The sequence below is a fragment of the Anopheles nili genome, chromosome 3 (genome assembly GCF_943737925.1).
Source record: "Anopheles nili chromosome 3, idAnoNiliSN_F5_01, whole genome shotgun sequence".
In the NCBI taxonomy this organism is placed as follows: Eukaryota; Metazoa; Arthropoda; class Insecta; order Diptera; family Culicidae; genus Anopheles; species Anopheles nili.
Genome location: NC_071292.1, coordinates 30087931 through 30107637, shown reverse-complemented (window position 1 = coordinate 30107637; position 19707 = coordinate 30087931). Strand labels below are relative to the sequence as shown.

The window sequence follows — 19707 nt, the reverse complement described above, 5'->3', positions numbered from 1 at the left end:
ATCGCTGCCCAGGGCTGTTGGGCCGTTCCGTTGATCCCGTGTTTGCCATGTCTTCACCGGCTGATCCATCTCCTTCTCCTTCCTGCCAACGAGGCTGTCCTTGATGGGGCTCGTAATGTGAATAACAAATTCGCCGCTAATTGCCACATTCCACTAATTGCTCTCAATCGGCTGGATCGGATCCGGCCCTGCGCGCGAAAAGGTGATAAAAATGGCACGGCCCGCGGAAACCATCACCATTGCGTGATCACCAGCTTGCGCTTGAGGACATTCTCTGAAAGGGCTGCGGGGTGGAGAACCCGGCATTCTCCAGCGTTTTTTTTCCGTTTGCCGTATCGCTCGCTGACGCGGAACGGTGCTAAACGGTCCTAGCTGGCGCCCGACCGGAATCGGGCGAGCTCGAGGTGCAATTTCCGTGTCGTCATCGGGCTCTGGATCGGGCTGGGTGGAACGCTTATGCTATGCTAATTGCCTCAGCATGTGCCAGCTTCTCCAGGCTATTGACGAAGGCGACTGATCACGATCGCTGCCGTGACGTCGAGGCTGAGTATTGAAGCTTGTTGTCGTTGCTAACGTGTGTACTTGAAATATCACAGCGAAATCGAGAGGTCCTGCTTTCGGTAATGACAATATGATGTTGCTGTTGTCCCTCCGATACTGCGAAGTGTGTGCATCGTATCGTGACAACAGTGCAAATCGAATCGAAACGAGGTTGCGACCGTCAAGTGGCGGCATGATATCTGACGTCTCGATATTCTTAAGTGTACTTTTATGCTCCGTTCGTTCGATAGTGCAACATTTCCCTACTGATAAGTATTTTTCAGTTGCAATAAATATAGAAAATGAATAAAGCGAACATCGCATTCCCATTTTTACTCGAAAAAACCTTCATCATGCCTTATTCCTCGTTTCCTTTTTTTTTAAATGTTATTCCTATTTTACGTCACCTTCATCAGACTTCCCCGTTCGAATGTCTCCGAGCTCAATCGTGATCAATATATTTGTATTTCATTTTTTGTCTCCTCTCTCTCTCTCTCTCTCTCGCTCTCTGTCCCTCCCATTAGGTTCTTTCCAATTTCCTGTTCGCACCTTTCCACGGCTCGACTGAAATTATCTTTTGATGAGAAACATGCCCCCCCCCCCTTTTTCCTGGTGCCCGGTGACCTCGAATTGATATCCTGATTTCGTTACGGTTTTCAAGCGGGAGAATGTCATTTTCCTAACAAGTGAGAGAGAGAGAGAGAGAGAGAGAGAGAGCGCGTGATGAGAAAGCCGAAGGCAAAAAAGGACCAATTGGCCCATGTTGCCTTTTGCACAATCTGATATCCGCCCCGAACGGGGGGAGGCTCGATTGCGCGTCAGTGGATGTGTGTGTGTGTGTGTGGGTGTTGGAAAGGAACAATGTTACCTTGCAAGGCTCGAACCCACCGGAAGTGACTGCCCGAGCAAGCGAAGAATGCGATGCCAAGCCCTCGGGTGGTACGGTTCGACGGTTACATAATTGCGTTGCATGATTGACGTAGGTTGCAGTTCGTCTCACTAGCATTAGCTCACCCGGTGGGGTGTGCGGGGGGGGGGGGGGGGGGTGGGGCGGGGGTTTGAGGGGTGGAATCAAGGAATCACATCCCTTCAAAAAGGTTCCTGCAAGGATTAGCAGCAAGAATTTGGTTTCCGCAACCGCAAAAAGGCCACAGGATCGAGCCCGCAGCAACAGTAGAAGCAGGAATCGCGCGAATCCTAAAATCCCGGAACGAGTGATCCCACCACGACCACCCTCCCCACCTGCAACCAAAAACTAATGGCGTAACAGCTGAGGTATGACGTAATGGATTTCGGTTGTGCACCGGGAGTAGGTTTCCTCCAGCATTCGAGGCCGCCACCGTAACGCGCAAGAATCAGATCGGCCAACACACGCGGAAAAAAAAATAACGTCCTTTGTGAAGCAACTCAGCGACCAATGAGTGACGATGAGTTCCTCGCGCTCTCACAAGGAAGGGCACTCATGCTCGGAAAATGCACCGATGGTGGGGGCCTGCTCAGTTCGGAGAAGAAAAAGCAATAAAACGACCAACGATGGAGGCGCATGGTGGGTCAGGCCGTGTGGCAAGAGACTGATGATTACACAATCACTGGCATCGTTCGGTGGGTGGAGGTACCACGCGAGAAAACTGGAGCACGGACCTCTTCTGTCCCCCAGCCCCAGAGAGAGAGAGCGAGAGAGAGAGGCGCGTTCTCTTCCCGGAATGCGGGCCTGTTCGTGGAAAATTGGCTGGAAAACTGCGAGAGAGTGAGTGAACACTCGCACGCTCACCATCCGCCACGATTCCAATGGCCAGTGGCAGGACTCAGTTCGTTTTTCCCCCGGAAGCAGTCCGACGGTGCCGTGCGACAGGCCACTTGCATAGAGTATTCGGTTCTATGTGGTCATAGTAAAAGGTTAGCATCTGCTGTCTGCTGAGCCCGTCGTCGTCGGTGCTGGTTGTGCTGGCTGCTGCTGGCATTGTGAAAGTAGAGCGATCGAAGAAGCGTCGAAGGTCTTATACCGCCGATCGATCAGGTGTGCGAGATAGGAAACAGGAAGGGAACAGCTAGGGAGGAGACAGTTTAACCGAACCGTTCCTTGCTTTGTCTGGATTCGAAAAAAGGGAAAGAGAGAAAACGCAGGAATTAAAGCACGCAGGAATTGAAACTAGCCCAAGGAAACAATTATCGATCCCCGTGGTGCCGTAATTCGTCCTCGTTTCTTCTGAGCGTGTGTGTATGTGTGTGTGTGTGTTTGTATGTGTGTGGCATTCGAGTGTGTGTGTGCGATGCAAGGACCGTGTCCCGTGACACACGTTGGTGCACATCGGCGAAAAATCAGCCCCATATTCCGGCAGTCGCTGTGTTTCGATGGAGCGAGTGAAAAATTTGCTTCACTTTTTTTCATCCTTGTATTTCGCTCCCCTTTCTCCATACGAACGACCGTTGGCTCCATTCCGTCTGCAGTATGCGTCTCTCTCCCGCTCTCTCTCCAGCTCCTCTTTCCTTGCCCTTCGGCCGACTTTTCACCCTTGTCGGTGTCCTCCAAAAGTTTTGTCACCCGCTCCGTATCGGGTCACACACCAACACACGCGCGCGCCCGCGCACACTCCACGGAAAAAAGGTGGAAAAAAGGGATCCTGAAGGGAGGGGGGGGGGGAGGGGGAGGGAAGTCGAAGACGAAGAGAGGATGTCCTTGTATCCGTGTTGCTGGCCGCTTGCTTACTGCCATGTCTCTGCAGCGGCCGATCGAACGCAAGAATCATGCGCAATGGTGGTTTGCGCGAATTTGTTCCTTTTTTTCTTTCACATAATTTCTCTCTCTCTCTCTCTCTCTCTCTCTCTCTCTCTCTCTCTCGCTCGCTCCGAAAAGACATCGATACGTCGTTGGTTTTTTTCCCTAGCTTCTTCACCCATCCAAGTTGGCCAAGCTGGTTCTCCCGAATTTTCTTCGCCAACGCGCGATTTGGAAGGAGGACATCAGCTTGGGCGCTTGGGTTCTTTACGGGAGGGAAAATTCTACCCCATCCGCTTTTCGCGAGCAAACTCTCTCAAATCAACCCCCTCCCTCGATGTGAGTGTCTTCTCAGTAAGAGAGAGAGAGAGAGAGAGAGAGCAATCGAGAGAGGCCTTCCAATGGGCTGAATTCCAGTGGAGCAAACGCGACAAAATGCGAGAAATTGGAGCTCAGAGCGAGCCCGCGCTCTCTCGCTCTCTCTCTCTCTCGTGTGGTAAGAGGGTGGCACTCAGACTTCCACCCCCAGCAGGAATCTGGAGTTGCGTCGGATAAATAACCAAGGCAGTTGGCAGCATGGCGACTCGTTCTCAGAACCGCGACGGAATCGGTTACGAGTGTATCGTTGGCGCTTGGTTTCCCTTTCGAGAGCTGAACTGAACGCCTGGCGGTACGTAGCGCTGCTTCCCGCAACGGGGTTGGCCTGTTTAGAGTTGGTGAAAAAAGCCACCTCGAACACTGTTACTGTTGCGCTTGTGTTGTGGAGGAGTGTTGTTTGTTTCAACTGTGCCGACAGCGTGTGCGTGTGTGTGTGCGAAAGTTTTTGATCAAACATTTTGTAAAACATATGAACGATCGCGCCGTGCTTTGAGCTTGAGAATAATTGGCCAAGAAATGATCCTTCCCCCACATGTGGACGTTTTAGTGAACTGAGAAGTAGTAGTGGTGTGTCATCGTGCGTTACTGGAACTACTGAAAAAAAAGGATATACTTCGTATCCTCTTGACAAGCGAACGTGTGTGTGTGTGCGTGCGTGCGTATGTGTGCGAAGAAAGTTATGTATGAACGTGGAAAAGTGTATGTGTGTTTGAGAAAAAAAGAGAGCGAGAGCTTCTCACGAGAAAAGAGAGCAAGAGAATCCTTTGGGCTGGAGGACATGTTGAGAGAAAAAAAACTAGAGGGATTTTAAATAAGAAAAAAAGGACAGGAGCAAACAGTTGCTAAGCTAGAGCGCGAGAAAGAGAGTGATATAACAGGGTATTCGAGGCTTTTAACACAAGGCTCTATTGCAAAGTAAAAGGGTTGAGCGATTTTTCACTGGCGTTCCTTGCGAGAGCGGGCGTTCAATTTTCCATTTCCTGTGAACTGCAGGAGCGCGCCCCTCTGTACGTGTGTGTGTGTGTACGCGTGTGTATGAACCTCTCCGGTGGATCCTGCGGGAGTGCGCACACAAACACACACACACACACAACGTCGGGGAGTCGCGTGAAAACGTGCGCTCGCGCACACACCACCTTCTTGGGTGGTTACATAAAAAAGGCGAATCCTTCGGCGCGAATTTCGAACGACCCGCAGCGGAAACGCAACGCAGCACCGGAAAAGAAGCACCGATTTCGCTTACCAAACAGTATAATCTTACCTATTGTTTTTTTCTCTCTCTCTCTCTCTCTCTCTCTCTCTATCTGCATTTTATTCCATTCCTTCCACGCCACTCCAAACCGCCTGGACGCGGGCCCATCCGCCATCACGCCGTCACATCCTGAATGTCCTCGCGACGATCAAACCACGCTCGGGTAGTTGGGGATTAGCTGGTGCTGGGAACGAGCGTTTGCTGCTGTGTGCTGTGCGTGAGAGTGTGCGAGAGAGAGAGAGAGAGAGAGAGAGAGAGAGAGCGAGAGAGCGCGCGCGTTTTTGTTTGTGGATTACACGCGGGTACACGCCGGAAGCGGAAGAACGTGTGCAAACGGGCGCCTCAGGTGCATCCGCAAAAGCGAGAGGTGTGTATTGCCATAGTTGTGCATAGGTGTGTGCAACGTTGCAGTAGCCCTTTGCAAAGGGGGTGGTAAAAAAAGCACCGACGACCGACGCGAGGACCCCACTGCCAGCGGGAAAAAACCCCACAGCAACAGCAACAGCAGCAACAGCAAAAGCAGCAACCATGGCCGACAAGAAGGTGGCAGAACAGTACTATGCCCCACCGCCCAAGATGGGCAAATGGGAAGGATTTAAGACGTTCCTGTGGAACAGCGAAACCAGCCAATGCCTTGGCCGCACCGGATCCAGCTGGGGTAAGTCACTGTCATTTCGCAAACACATACACGCGCGTTGTTGCGCCATCGAAATAGGGCGCAGCCATGTTGGATTTTCCCGTGACCCATCGAACCTCCTTCTGGGAGCACGGTGAAGGATCCCCCAATTTCCTGGTGTTGGGGCTAGCACACTAGCGCCCCCAAGTGTCCTGTCACGTTACTAACCACGCGAGAGAGCGCGAGAGAGGGAGCGCTCGCGACCCGGTTCGCTCTCGCGAGCGAATTTTCACTCACCTGAAGGAAAAGCTTGGGAAAGAGCTGGTTACATAAATTTTTACATTCCCGACAAACAACCGACCATGAGTGGATCTGCCCTTTTTTTCGGTTCACTTCAAGCATCGATTTGAAGTGGTCCCGAAACGTCCATCGTGCCCACTCAACAACAAAAAAAAACAAGGACCACCAACGAAATAAGGACACTTGTGAATGTCCTGCTTGTCTTGATGAGTCTCCCGTCACGTTCGATCGAATGTCGAATCCATCTCAATCGACCTCTCCGGCCGTCTTGTGTGTGGGCTGGTCCTGTCACACAGACGGCAAGGCTCGGTTAAGGATCCTTTTCCGAATGGTGTGCAAGGAGCGCTTACGCAACCGCTTGGTAGGTGTGCCTGGCGTACCGGAAGTGAACAACAAGCGAAACAGCGCACGGGAAAAGGATAACGAAGCTCGATTTAATCATCCCCCGGTCGAGAGCCTTGCCGAGGTCTGTGAGAGCTCGACCATAGCTCTGTGTGTGGTTGTGGTTGTGTGCGTACGCGCGACACACCGTGTAAGGCAGCATTATGTAACCACTTTCGCAGTCAGCCATGCTGACCTCCCGTTCCATGTACTGCTCGCAGGCTAACGTCTACTACTTGCTCGAGGAAAAATTATTGAGTCTGAGTCGGTCGGTTCGTACAAATGCTCGGCAATTACCGTAATGCGAGTTTCCCGTTTCTTGTGCGTTTTTTTTTCACCCTCGCCTGCTGGAGCGAGAGAAACTACCAAATGGTATGCATTACATAAGCGAAGTCCCGTCCCGGTCGGAAGTAATGGTACGGTTGAAACGGGATACGTATAATTTGATAATGCGGTGGATTCGTAATTTTGGTTAGGGGTGGCAAAACGGTTTTTTTTTCTTGTGGAAAATGCTTTTTTTTTCACTCTTTTCACAGCCCACTACGATGGGGTCGTGATTGTCATGTTTTTTGTTGTTGTTGTTGTGTAAATCAAACTACAATTTGACACCTGACGAACATTTCGGGCATCATTTAACGATGTCCACTAGCGACACCACGCGTTGACCTTCATCCGGGGAAATATCGTGTAAAAGCGTGTGGCCCATTAAACGCGCATTTACAACATGGTGAGGGCTGGAATCATCTGTGCAACCAAACATGCGGCCATTATTATGTAACCCATCGGTTGGGGGTTTGAGAAAATACATTGTGAACTACAAATCTGTCACTTCTGCGAGAAATCGCAGCAGGCTGCGTTCTGTCAAACCCGACGGATACGTATTTTGGTGGATGGAATGTGTGTACCGTGCAATTTAGCGAGAAGCATAGTCGAATCAAACGTACGCATAGCAAACCGCTTAGAACGGACTGGCAAATATAGCAACACCCAAGAAAGAAGCATCTGCGGCGGCGTGGATATTTACACCGCAAACATATTTGTTATTTAAATTGAAACGAATTGAATTTCAATGCTGCCTGCTCGACGATTCGGTCCCGAGTGAAGCCTGGTTTTCGATCTGAGCTGCCGCAGCAGTGTCGTTTTCCATTGCCCGTTGGAACAGAAGGTCCCGATGGAAGAACAGTTCAAGAATACACCCTTCAGACATGGTGGAAGTGTTTTCGCTCTTCCAAAAAAACCCTCACCAAAACCCACGTGTGCGTATGTTTTGTTAGATACATCCATTTTTGATTAATTTTGATTCTCCATTTTTTTCTCGCTTATCTACACTTTGCGTGAAAGTGTGTCACTCTTAGCGGTCATGAATGTTCTCAGCTTCGCGAGTCTTCCGAGTAACGAGCCATGACATCATTTGTTGGCAGTGAACAGCTGGCTCCAGCTTATCGTGCCCGCTGCTCGTAATGTGGTCTCATACTTTTTCTCCTAACGACTGCAGCTGGAGGAACTCCCTGCGGGCCTGACCGTCGATTAGTCTTCGGTAGTTTGTAGCTCGTTTAACGACTGTACGGGCTGTACGAGCTGGATCATCCTTCCACTGTTTGGTTGAGTAACTGGGCGCGTTTCTGACACGACCCCCAGCAAAGGTTTCGTGTCACCTGACCACGTAGTCTTTGACGTTTTGGTCGTGTCCTACCTGCGGTGTTAGCAACCCAGACGATTGAGTTACGAATCCTATTAAGCAGCGATCGATACCGGTCGACTCCATGCATCATTGCAGGCTCGTTAATTTTCCCACCGAATGGGACATTCGTTCGTGTTGGCCTTCGCGCGGGTTGCTCCACATTTTGGGGTCGGGAAAAGAGCACACCACGGGGGCTAAATTTAATACTTCGTAAACTTGGCCGGTCTGTCGCGTATACACCTGCCCTATCGTTAGCCAGTACCCAGTCACCGCTGGATTCGTTCGCTTTTCGCTAGCTGGCCTGTTTGACGACTCACCAAACCATGTGGCCAGTCGCGAGTCCTTTGCGCTTGCGCTGCTGGCCTATAAATAACTGGCGTCGGTTTATTTTTCCAACGTGCGATTTTCCAACTCGTACAACGCTCGTTTTGGTCCAGAGAGAGAGAGAGAGAGAGAGGAGATCCGATCGATTTTTGGGATTTCCTACGAACCATCCCCGATAGCTGAAGGGATGAATTATCAACCTGGTAGCTCTTAGAGAATGCTCTTTCAACATTCTCTACTGGAATTGATCTCTAACGAGCTCTAACTTCCAGCTAGGCTAATAGGCACACCCTTAACCGGTCCCACAACCCATTATTGATGTCGCGAAATTCCGGTGGGATTTCCAAGCGCTCTGTGTACTTTGCGCCGCTTAAAACGCCCGGCCCTGATTATGGCGTATGTTATTTGTTTTCTCCCTACTTGCAAACTATTGGTTCTGCTTTCCAGAATGCGCGAGTAACTCGCGCGAGTCACCAGGCCCCGGTTGTAATTCGCTAACGCCGTTTGTACCGGTTTCCGCGATCGCTAAGCCGTTCCAGGTGAACCGTTCCGCAAGTAACACAGCGAGAAAAAGCAACTCTTCAAAGCGACTGTCTTAGAACCTGTTCTGTTACTTCTTGCTTTGCCGATGTGAGTCGCTTACTGACGAACCTCGATTTGTGCAGATAATTTTAACTCCGAAATGAGAGAGCTAGAAAATGCTGATGAAGAATATAGAAAAAAAGGACAAGTATTTCAACGATCGTTTCCGTTGGACGCGTGGTGGTAAGGGAGAGATTTTGGGGAGGACTTTACCCTCGTGGCAAACCACTCATCCCTCATCTTCTTGAAGCTTCTTTTTGCGCCACGATCAGTCAACAAAGTTATTAATATATCGCACCAAAAATGACCCTGCCCTCACTCATTTCTTCGTTTGTGCCGTTTCGATGTGCCGTTGTGCCTTTCGCTTTTGGCCATATGCTTGTGTGTTCCGCTGTGTACCATCAAACCGGCCGAAATGTCGGAAGTCAGCGAGTCGTAACGCACCAAAAACGAATCGCACGAGTTGGCGTGCTGGAGTTGAATGTTGAAACGATCGTAAATATGTTGGTGCGCTTTGGTGGTTTTGCAGACCTTCTAACAGTGCTCCCCGTAAAACATTAAACACCTCTCAGGCATCTTGCTAAGGATTACTTCTATTGAGATCTTAAAAGGGAGTTTATATTGAGGTTAAATCAAAAGCTCGCTTATCAAGCTTTTAAGCTCAGGCAATTAACGATGAATTTATTTCAAAAATTTGGGACTTATAGACTTTACTGGGAATTTCGTGCTTGTTTATTTAAAACCGTATAGTGTAATCTAAACATACATCAGCTAAAATTCTCCCCACATTCCTTCAAGCCTAAGATATACTCTCTATAAAGTTATTTGCCAAATAAGCTCACCAAACAGGATGTTCTTTTTCCTTTTTTGCAGTTCTTCAAAAGGGGTTGCTTGCGAGGCTTTTGAGTATACTTTCTTGTTGTCTTTTTTTTTGTACAATGGAAGCATCCGCTTTTCTACGCCCATTCTTCCGGTCTGTTTTACTCCTCCGTCTTGCGTACTTTGCACAAGGGTCGCTCTCTTCGACTGGAGAAATAGGACACCGGTACTGGAATCTTTTATTTTGCTGATGGTTGGTGCGGGATTGTGGCAAGACGCCCGTCGAAATTGCTATTTTAGTGGGACTCAAGAGCAGTCCCCGTTGGTCCCCAGTGGGATCGGTTCATGCGCAATGTTCGCCACCCAACTAGGGCAGCGAGAATGATGGTGGGCACGTTGACGTATCCGATCGCATCGAACGGTTCCATGAAGGGCCTTATCAAGATCCGGTCTTGTTTGCACAGGCAACAATGCGTACCTCCGGATAGGCCATTAGACATTACCGACAATACCGGGCCCTGCCTGTGCCATTCGTAGTGCAAATAGTTTATCCAAGCCCTACCGGATCCACTCGATGCTCAATACGTTGATAACGCTTCTCGGTTGGCGTGGAGTTGCTGATAAATATACGCCCGCTGTCCTCTGAGCTTCCCATCAATGAATTCACTGACCTCATTCGTTAGTCGAAGGTCCACTCGGCAAAACGGACGCGGAATGGTTTGGCAAAAATTTTATCAGCAACCCATGGTGGTTGTCTTTCTCCGTACACTTTTGGAGCCCTTGAAATGACCCACCATTGGCTGTTGATTTATATTTTGTTTAACTCTTTTGCCCTTTAGATATTCAACAGGATGTTAAGGTCACAATTTATTTTTTTTTTTCATCGAGGTATAGATGAAATGTGATCGTTTCATTAAATGCTGCTCGTAACGTATGATTCAACAGCTAAAAAGTGGGCTACAACTCCTCTTCTTGCTCGCTTGAAACGACTCGCAAAACGTGCCGAACGTTCTCAATGATCCATAGTCGATGTGTTATTGTGGCCCGCGGGTAATAAAAAACATTTTTTGTAGCTCTTTTCGCTGCGCATGCAAACACTCGGCCACTCTGCAGCGAACAGTGGTAAATAAAAAATTAAACACGAAACGCGAGAGCGCTTGTTTTCGCTGAGCTGTGCTATCAGTTGGTAGTAATGTGTTGTGGGATTTTTTTTTCGTTTGTTCCAGCAACATTGACAATACACGGATACAAGCCGAAGGGTGGGATTCCCTGCTGCAATGCACTCAATGTCTGAGAGTTTTTCTTTTTGTCCATTCGTGCCGAATTGGATCTGCAAACTCTGGGGCAGACATTAGAGATTTTATTTTTGAAATGTGAAACAAAGCACGTTTAAAACCATGCAACGAAACGTACCAGATGCTGGAGCACGTGATGGCAATCTTCTGCGGACGAGTGATTCTCTCTCTCTCTCCCTCTCTCGAGTGTCAGTGCTTCGAGAGGACTGCTTTTCTATTCATAAACGCCCTCATGCAACTCTCGACGGCTCGAAAAGCCGTCGATGGAAATCGATCGATAAACACTGGGCGTTGTTTGATGGATCTCTGTCGCTGTGGGTCGCGTGACTTATCGCACATGGCACCCACGGGGATGTGCGCTGGAATCGATTTTAAAATTCATGAATTTTACCATCTCAAGGGAAATGCCAACACGAGAGAGAGAGAGAGAGAGAGAGAGAGAGAGAGAGAGAGTGAGAGCGATAGAGTATTGGAATAGAGTAAGAATGATGGGAAAAATGTCCGAGAGCAAGCAGCATTGAACGTTGTGGACGTTATGTACGATAGAACACGATGGCGCTTCTAAAAGGACGTCTCAATTTAGGTCTCCACAATCCACCCAGCTGCACACCAACAACCACTCACACGTACATAGTGGCGTGTGACATTGACTACGGTTCTCGTAAGCGAGCAATTAAGCATTGGGTTGGGTTCAATTAATTCTATGTAGAAACAATCAATAAGCATTAATTTCAATTGATCTCCATGTGCGTCGACGGGGTCCGTGAGTTTTGTCGGGCACTTTCCAATAATCGATCGAAGTTGAGCCCCCGAGATATCGACGTCATCAATCACCGCTACGGGCGGCCATTGGAAAGGGTTTTACCGGGCGGGAGGAAAAAATAAAACTACCCCCTAAGCTGCCAACAACACTCCGACTGGGCTCGTTGTCGGTTAAATCGGTGGCTGGCACAGGGGTATTAAATAGCTCGGTACAAAATGATTTATGCACACAGGCGCAGACTAGAGCTAGAGCTGGAATTCATTGCCATCGGTGTAATGGCATTTTTATTTGATTTAGCGTTAACTTGTCGTGTGCGGCGTGACCGAGAAAACGGGGAACTTTGTTGCGAGAGAGTGTGATTAAAAAATCCCCAAATTACGGGCGTTGCTTAGCAGGTGGGGTTTTTCATCTGGAAAAGTGTCTCAAAGGATCAGCACCATTTTTACTGGGGGAATTTTCGCACACGCCTCGAGCAAAATTCCCCTACTTACCCATTCGGCGGCCACGGGGCTCGCAAAATCACTGATCACCCCGGTCAGACACGTGCTGTCTCATTGTTCCATCGTGACTCCAGATAGGCTTCAGAACAGCGGTCAGATCACGCGATCACGTCCGACGGCAGGCTGGAATGGTTGAGCCAAAGCGTGTAACGTCCTAACGCGCCGCTCATTAACATGGTTGATTTGTGCACTCGCATCAACCCAGACCCAGGCCGTTCGTTCGAAGGCAGACCGTTCGTTCGTGCGACCTTCTAAACGGCGAGATTCCAGTTCATGGAATGCCACATTCACGACCACCGAGACGACCTCACTAGTTGACACCGACTGGGGTTGATGGGCGTTGGGAGATGGGGTGCAAAAGCAAACACAATCGTTAAACAGCCGAACCGGCCTGGGGTGTGTTAATTGTGGAATAATGATTGACGGTTATATCTCGTTGATGAGAATTGATATTTTTGACAGTCAGCGGCGATGACTCCCGTGCAGGCGATAGTGCAGGCGCTATCATGCTAGCGTGTGAAGAAGGCGTGAAGCTCTAGCGTTTCGAGATCCCAGTGGTCCTGCGAAAGGCCACTGAGTACGTGTGGGTGTGGGTGTGTGTGTGCGAGGGTGTATGTGGAAAATAACCACCTCAAAGTCAGCGCACGGTGAAGCTACAGTGCTCGCTGAGTGAAGTGGTCGCTGCTAATAAGATTTCGCCCTCAGGCCGGTCACCGTCACCGGCGATGCTCACACACTCGAGAGCCTTTTTCTTGCCAAGCTCGGGTGCCCTAAGGGCGTAGTCTATTCAGGCCGCCGCCGGATGGTGCGCTTTTCCGGATGCGTTTGAATAGACTGCGGAATGGCAGCGTCGTAGCGTAATGTTTGTGAATGCAGCAAACAACCCTGCAGCTGTTGGTAGGTTCGTTCAGCTGCAAGTAAGGCAGCTGTGCGATCTGATGATGTACCTTGTGTACCTTGCGTATCTCCTATACCCTTATCGGGAAAAAAGGCAGAGTGGGATTGAAATTTCTACACCCCTGGGGTGGTGATTTGCACGGACACTGAGCGCATAATGCATGGCGTAAGTTGGCATATCCTGCCGGGAGGGATGCTGTAAGTAATCGCTACCATTTACATTTAATTTGCCAAACGCTCACACGGATGCTGTTGTGAGCTTGAAGCTTCGAAACCGCCCGCACATGTGTGGCGTGGGTTTGTGTGTGTGTGTGTGTGTTTTTTCGAGTCATTTCCACGGAATTATTGACGCAGATGACGATGGCTCACCTTTCCGCTGTCACATGCGCGTCTGGTAGCAACTGTTGTCGTGATCGGATCGAAAGTGTTGCTATTAATAGCAGGCGGGTTTTTGGTTAGGGTCTCACGCGAATACACGGTGCGGTTAATGTGTTCCGACAAACGGCTTCCTAAGCGTAACCCTGGCCGGACGGGAGGTTTTGCCGCCATGTACGTCACCGCACGAGTCCGTACTAAATGTCAACACTAATGAAGCCCTCATTAATCATGCATTTCGCTCTTTCGCTTCTCTCCATCGTTACAGCGAAAATTCTCTTCTTCTACGTGTGCTTTTATGCTGCCCTCGTTGGATTCTTCGCCGCGATGCTGGCCGTGTTCTGGCAGACGCTAGACATGCAGATGCCGAAGTACCAACTCGACAGTTCGTTGATTGGTTCAAATCCAGGTAAGTTGCGGCGAAATAGAGCCTAAGGAGATGCGCAAGAAGATGCTCACTGAGGTACCTTTGTGCAGGATTGGGCTTTCGACCAACGCCACCAGAGTACCAGAATGTGGAGAGCTCGCTCATCTGGTACAAAGCCTCCGACAACGGAAACGTCGGGATCTGGACCAATTTGATCGACGAATTTCTGGAGCGTAAGTTTGCGGAATTGCACACGTTTTGGCAATGAGTGTTTTTGACATCGTTGTTCTTTCTTCGCTACGTCCAGCTTACACGGTAGAGGAAGATAACCGTGTTGATTGCTCGTTCGACAATCCGCCACCGGAGGGCAAGGTTTGCAAAGTTCCTATGACTAACTGGTCCCCGTGTGTCAAGGAAAACCGATACAACTTCAAGAAGAAGAGCCCGTGCATATTCCTGAAGCTTAACAAGGTACTGTTGCTGGGTGTTTAACCAGTCCAGTGGCTACGCTGACGATTCTTTAGTCTTCTACGTTATGGATATAACATTATTGTTCTTCCGTCCCGGATAGATCTACAACTGGGTTCCAGACATGTACAATACCTCGACCAACTTGCCGGAAAAGATGCCTGACGATCTCAAGGAGCACATCCGTGGTGAGGAAGCTCGAGGAAACAAAAACGTAAGCCTCCAGCGACTGGGTGGTGAAGATTAGATTCTTCTAACCTATTCCCATTTTCCGTTGCAGACCAACGTGGTTTGGGTTTCCTGCGCGGGCGAAAATCCTGCCGACAATGAGCACATCGGTGCCATCCAGTATATCCCGCGTCGTGGATTCCCAGGATACTTCTTCCCGTACAAGAATGTTGATGGATATCTGCCGCCCGTAGTAGCGGTCTACTTCGAAAAACCAAAGAGTAAGTATATGAAACCAACGCTCAAAACACTTGTACAAAATCGATCGATACAAGAAACAAGGACACAACACAACACATCTTGTTTGATATTGTATATTATGTAACTATGGACCATTTGATAAATCAAATGAAAAACTTTCGCGCCTTATTGTATATATCAGTATATGCAATTGCTTTTGTTGGCCGGTTTGGAGGCTTTGTGATAAAAGAGAAAGATATTGGGTTGAATGGTTTGGATTGCGGTCGTGGTTTACGGGTTGGAAATGCAAGAGTCACTGAAGGCACGAGAAGGCTTGAAGAAGGCGTCCAGCTGCTCATAAGGGTACTTTGCTTGTTAGCATTAAAAAGCAGGTTATTAGCAGCACTAGTGGTCGGAAGGCCCGTAGTCGACGAACTGAGCGTTACTGCAGGAAAAAGAGTTGGCCTTGCTGAAGTGGTTAGAGGTCGTTTTGAAGTGGTCGATAGAGTAGTAGTAGACGTTGTGGTAGTAGAAGTGGATGATGAACTGGCTGTAGTCATTGCCGTCGTAGCCGTAGTTGTTGTTTTGGTTGGTGGCGTAAACATCATCGATGTCGTCGAGCTAGAAGAAGTAGTACCCGCTGTACTAGAAGATGTGCTGTGACTTGTAGGCATGGTTGAGTTTGTTGATGTTGAGCTTCCAGTAGATTCAGTAGGCATGCTCGAAGTGCTTGTTGATTCCATAGTTGAGCTAGTGAAGGAATGAGATGTATGCATAGTAGTAGATGATGTTGATGACGTTGTGGCTTCAGTTTCTGATGTGTTAGATGATGATTCAGTAGAGATTTCAGTGGAGGTAGATTCGTTTGTAGAACTGGAGGATTCAGTAGTCCTGCTGGTAGTAGATGCAGCCGTACTAGAAGATGTGCTGTGGCTTGTAGGCATGGTAGAGCTATCAGTAGATTCTGTAGACATGCTCGAATGGCCTGTTGATTCCTTGGTAGTGCTAGTAAACGTATGAGATGTATGCATCATAGTAGATGATGTTGATGGCGTTGTGGACTCAGTTTCTGATGTGCTAGATGACGATTTAGTAGAGGTAGATTCCGTTGAAGAACTGCTAGGCTCGGAAGTACTGCTGGCAGTAGATTCTGCAGTACTAGAAGATGTACTGTGGCTTGTAGACAAGGTTGAGCTTTCAGTAGATTCAGTAGACATGTTTGAAGGGCTTGTTGATTCCATGGTAGAGCTAGTGAAGGAATGAGATGTATGCATAGTAGTAGATGATGTTGATGGCGTTGTGGACTCAGTTTCTGATGTGCTAGATGACGATTTAGTAGAGGTAGATTCCGTTGTAGAACTGGAGGATTCAGGAGTGCTGCTGGTAGTAGATTCTGCTGTACTAGAAGATGTGCTGTGGCTAGTAGGCATGGTAGAGCTATCAGTAGATTCTTTAGACGTGCTCGAATGGCCTGTTGATTCCTTAGTGGAGCTAGTGAAGGTATGAGTTGTGTGTTTAATAGTGGATGATGATGACGAGGTTGTGAGCTCAGTTTCTGATGTGCTTGATGAAGAATCAGTACAGTTTTCAGTGGAAGTATATTCCGTTGTGGAACTGCTGGGTTCGTGAGTATTGCTGGAAGTAGATGATGATGATGAAGAGGACGTTGACATAGTAGTTGACTCCGTAGTAGAACTGGAAGATTCAGGAGTACTGCTGGTATATTGTACTGTTGATCCAGTGGTTGAGGTATTGGTTTCGGGAGTAGATGATGTCGTAGATGCTGATGTTGACGCAGTAGTTGATTTTGGAGTCGAGCTGGTATTTTCAGCAGTGGTTGTAGAACCACTGCAGTCAGGAGAAAATGGTTCTGTAGATGACGACGTAGACATGGTGGTTGATTGAGTTGTAGAACTGAATGATACCGGAGTGCTGCTGCCAGTAGATAATACTGTCGAAGACGTTGTTGGCTTTGTGGTTGATTCCGTGTTGGAATTACCATATTCTGACTCAGATGTTGAGCTAGAAGATTGATATGTAGTGGACGATTCTGTCGATGTCGATGCTGACATGGTTGTGACATGGTCAACAGTTGAGCTGGAAGACTGAGGTGTTGTTGCAGAACCAGCGCACATTTCGGTAGAAGACATTGGCGATCCAACAGTAGAGCTGGTCGTTCTAGGAGTTGTCCGAGTTGTTCCCTCTGTAGCAGAGCTGCTGTTGGTTGTTTCGCTAGTAGAGCTGGTGCTGGCAGGAGTTGTAGACGACGAAGATGTCGTCATAGCAGTGGATTCAGTGGTATGCACTGTCCATATCGTACTATGTGGCTTTTTCGTCGTCGTAGTATGTGTTGGAAGAGAAATGGGGCTCGTCATAGCAGTAGAAATGCTAGAGCCAACTGTAGAAATGGGATGCTCAGACGTAGGCTTTATAGAAGTGGTGTGTTGTGTCATAGGATGAGTGGAGCCGGTTGAATGCGTAGAATAAGTTGTGGATTTGGTTGTTATAGGTCCTGCAGTTGACGAACTCGTTGATGTTGAGCCTTGCGAAGGATCGACAGTGGTCGATTGTGGGGAGCATTTGATAACTACCTCCACGTTGCTCCCAATGAAGTACGATCTCTTGAGATCTTGTATCTCGATCGTCGCAAACAACTGCCCTAACCCCCCACGAACAATTTTTACCGCCAATTCAGTGTTGTACCGATGCGGAGGCATTTCAACTCTAATGTACCGTATCTGATTGGGCAGTGGCTAAAAGAAGGAGTAGATGCCGTTCAATACAAACGTTGTATGGTCTACATTGTAAACACCTTAGCTCACATTATCAAACGTGAAGACGACCGGATTGCGAAGCCCTTTTAATAGGCGCTTTTTATAGCAAATATCCAGCTCCACATCGGGGGTCCCAAATGAGATCACATTCGCCGTAACGCACACACAATGCAGGGCTACAAGCAACCCTAAACTAACCAAAGGGAGCCTCATGATCATTACACTTGCTGAGACACTCACTGACTGAGCGGGTCGAGCGGGTTGAGCAATAATAATTCCGATGCCCTGCATTGGCATCCGAAACAATCCGGTTATGGCAATTGCAATAAAACAACGAAAATGGATTTTTTGACAGCACAAATCCACCACATCGTGTTGGATTTTTTCAACACATACCGTTATCCTTGCGAGAAAGTGCATTTCTCATGGTCTGAAACCGGTTTTGTAAATGCGTTGCACCGAGCAAACTCACGTTCCAAACTCACGTGGACGTTTCAGGTTCAATGGTACGAAGTTCAAGGTTTACGAGGGCTTGGAATGCGCAATCACAGGAAGAACCGCGATCAGTATGACTGTGCGAGTGGAATGTTTTTCATTTGTCAACAGAGTGTCCAGTTATGTTCAACGTATCATGCTCGAGCATTTGAAGGGAGTTTGACCTGCTACTTTCTCAATTTCAGCTGGCGTGCTGATCAACATCGAGTGCAAAGCCTGGGCCCGCAACATCATGTACGATCGGGCCGAGCGAAGAGGGTCCGTTCACTTCGAGCTGATGATCGACTAAATCGGAGGCCCGCTTAACGCAGCATAAACCAGCTGAAAGCCAGCGGAAAAGTCCCCGTTCGCCGCTCTCGCTCTGTTGCGTGTTATCATCGTGCGGAACGGGGGAAAAGGAAAAAGAGCAGACGCAGAAGAAGAGTGCACCGGAGTCCAACCATCGGTGGGTGTGAGCAAACGGAGGGAAGCAAGCAGCAAGCAGGCACAACGGAAAAGGAAAAGCGAAGAAAGTGGCCCTAGTTGATGTTCGAATGAGTTTATAAACGCACTGGCGTTAGGATAGCCGCAGATCAAAGCAGCATAGCAGCAAAGGTGTAGTGCGCAAAGGGCGTTAAGGAGTCAGAAGGCAGAATGGACAGGACGAAGGTGAAAGTGCTAAGTGCTTGGCTAACATCTAGAAAAAAAAAACAGCAACAAGCGCAACCCAGTTAAAGCAACGCGTTAGAGGAATGATAAATGGGCGCAAATGAGAGCAGCCCTGGTTAGTGCGCGCGCGCGTGCGCAAAATCAAGAGCATATTATGGAGGAATAGAAGAGAAGACGAAGGAGCAGAAGTAAAACAAACAAAAAAAAACACACACACACATTGTAGTAGGAGGTGCGGCGTAAAGTTTGAATCATTTGGCTAGGCATTTTATACTTTTCCCGTACTTCAGCTACTATCGGTTGGTGAAGATTGTTGTATGATTTTGTTATTGCAATAGTATACATAATACCCACGTTAAAGAAGAAAAAAAAAAGCAAGTAATAATAAAATAAAAGATTTAAGACCATCGTAATAACTCGTAGGTAAGTTGTACAGCTAATTGCAAAACCGGAGGCATTCCGCTCTCTGCTTCAGAAGAAAAAAAAACCCACAAAGAAGGAAACCGAAGGCAAACAAAAAAAAAAGAAAAGAAAAGAAAAGAAAAGAAGGGAAATCCTACTACGAGAGCCCGCACGCACGGACTCGCGGTCGATTCCGAAGGGCGCGTTTAGGTATAGTAACACAAACTCTCCGTATAACTCCACCTAACACTTAAAAAGCATAGCATGATCTCTGGCAACAAACAGAAGAAAAAAACAACAAACATTTAAGCAAAACCAAAAACAAAAGCAAACCCAATACTACTACTAGAACGGAATGCGGAGGGGGAGATAAAAAAAAAACCAGCCGGGCGCACTATGGGTGGGTTCAAATATGGTTCCCATTTTCGGTGTCTGTCGATTCGCTTTCTCGAGCCCGGAATAGTCTGCAAATTGTAGATCTAGTTGAAGAATTCAAAACAAAACAAAAAAGAATCTAAAAAAATAAAATAAATTGAAGAACAAAAAAAAAACCGTACATCCGCAGGCGCCGACCGTCGAATTATGCAAATATGTAGTTTGTATCACGCTAATACACACCGACACATTTACAGACACACACACATACACCACCCACACGCAAATACACACACACACACACTTCTCGTTACACCGCTTCCGGTGGGCGTCGGTGGTTCTTTGGTAATC

At 48.2% G+C, this 19707-nt stretch overlaps 1 protein-coding gene across 1 annotated transcript; it reads left to right on the top strand.

The window, feature by feature from the left end:
* Positions 1-3854: 3854 nt before the first annotated feature.
* LOC128723322 (sodium/potassium-transporting ATPase subunit beta-2) lies at positions 3855-19570 on the top strand. Its single transcript, XM_053817050.1, has 8 exons — positions 3855-3926; positions 5054-5544; positions 13688-13828; positions 13897-14019; positions 14094-14257; positions 14358-14468; positions 14535-14703; positions 18117-19570. The coding sequence occupies exons 2-8, from the start codon at positions 5415-5417 to the stop codon at positions 18218-18220; spliced, it is 942 nt and encodes a 313-aa protein (XP_053673025.1). The 5' UTR covers positions 3855-3926; positions 5054-5414; the 3' UTR covers positions 18221-19570.
* The last annotated feature ends 137 nt before the right edge of the window (positions 19571-19707 follow it).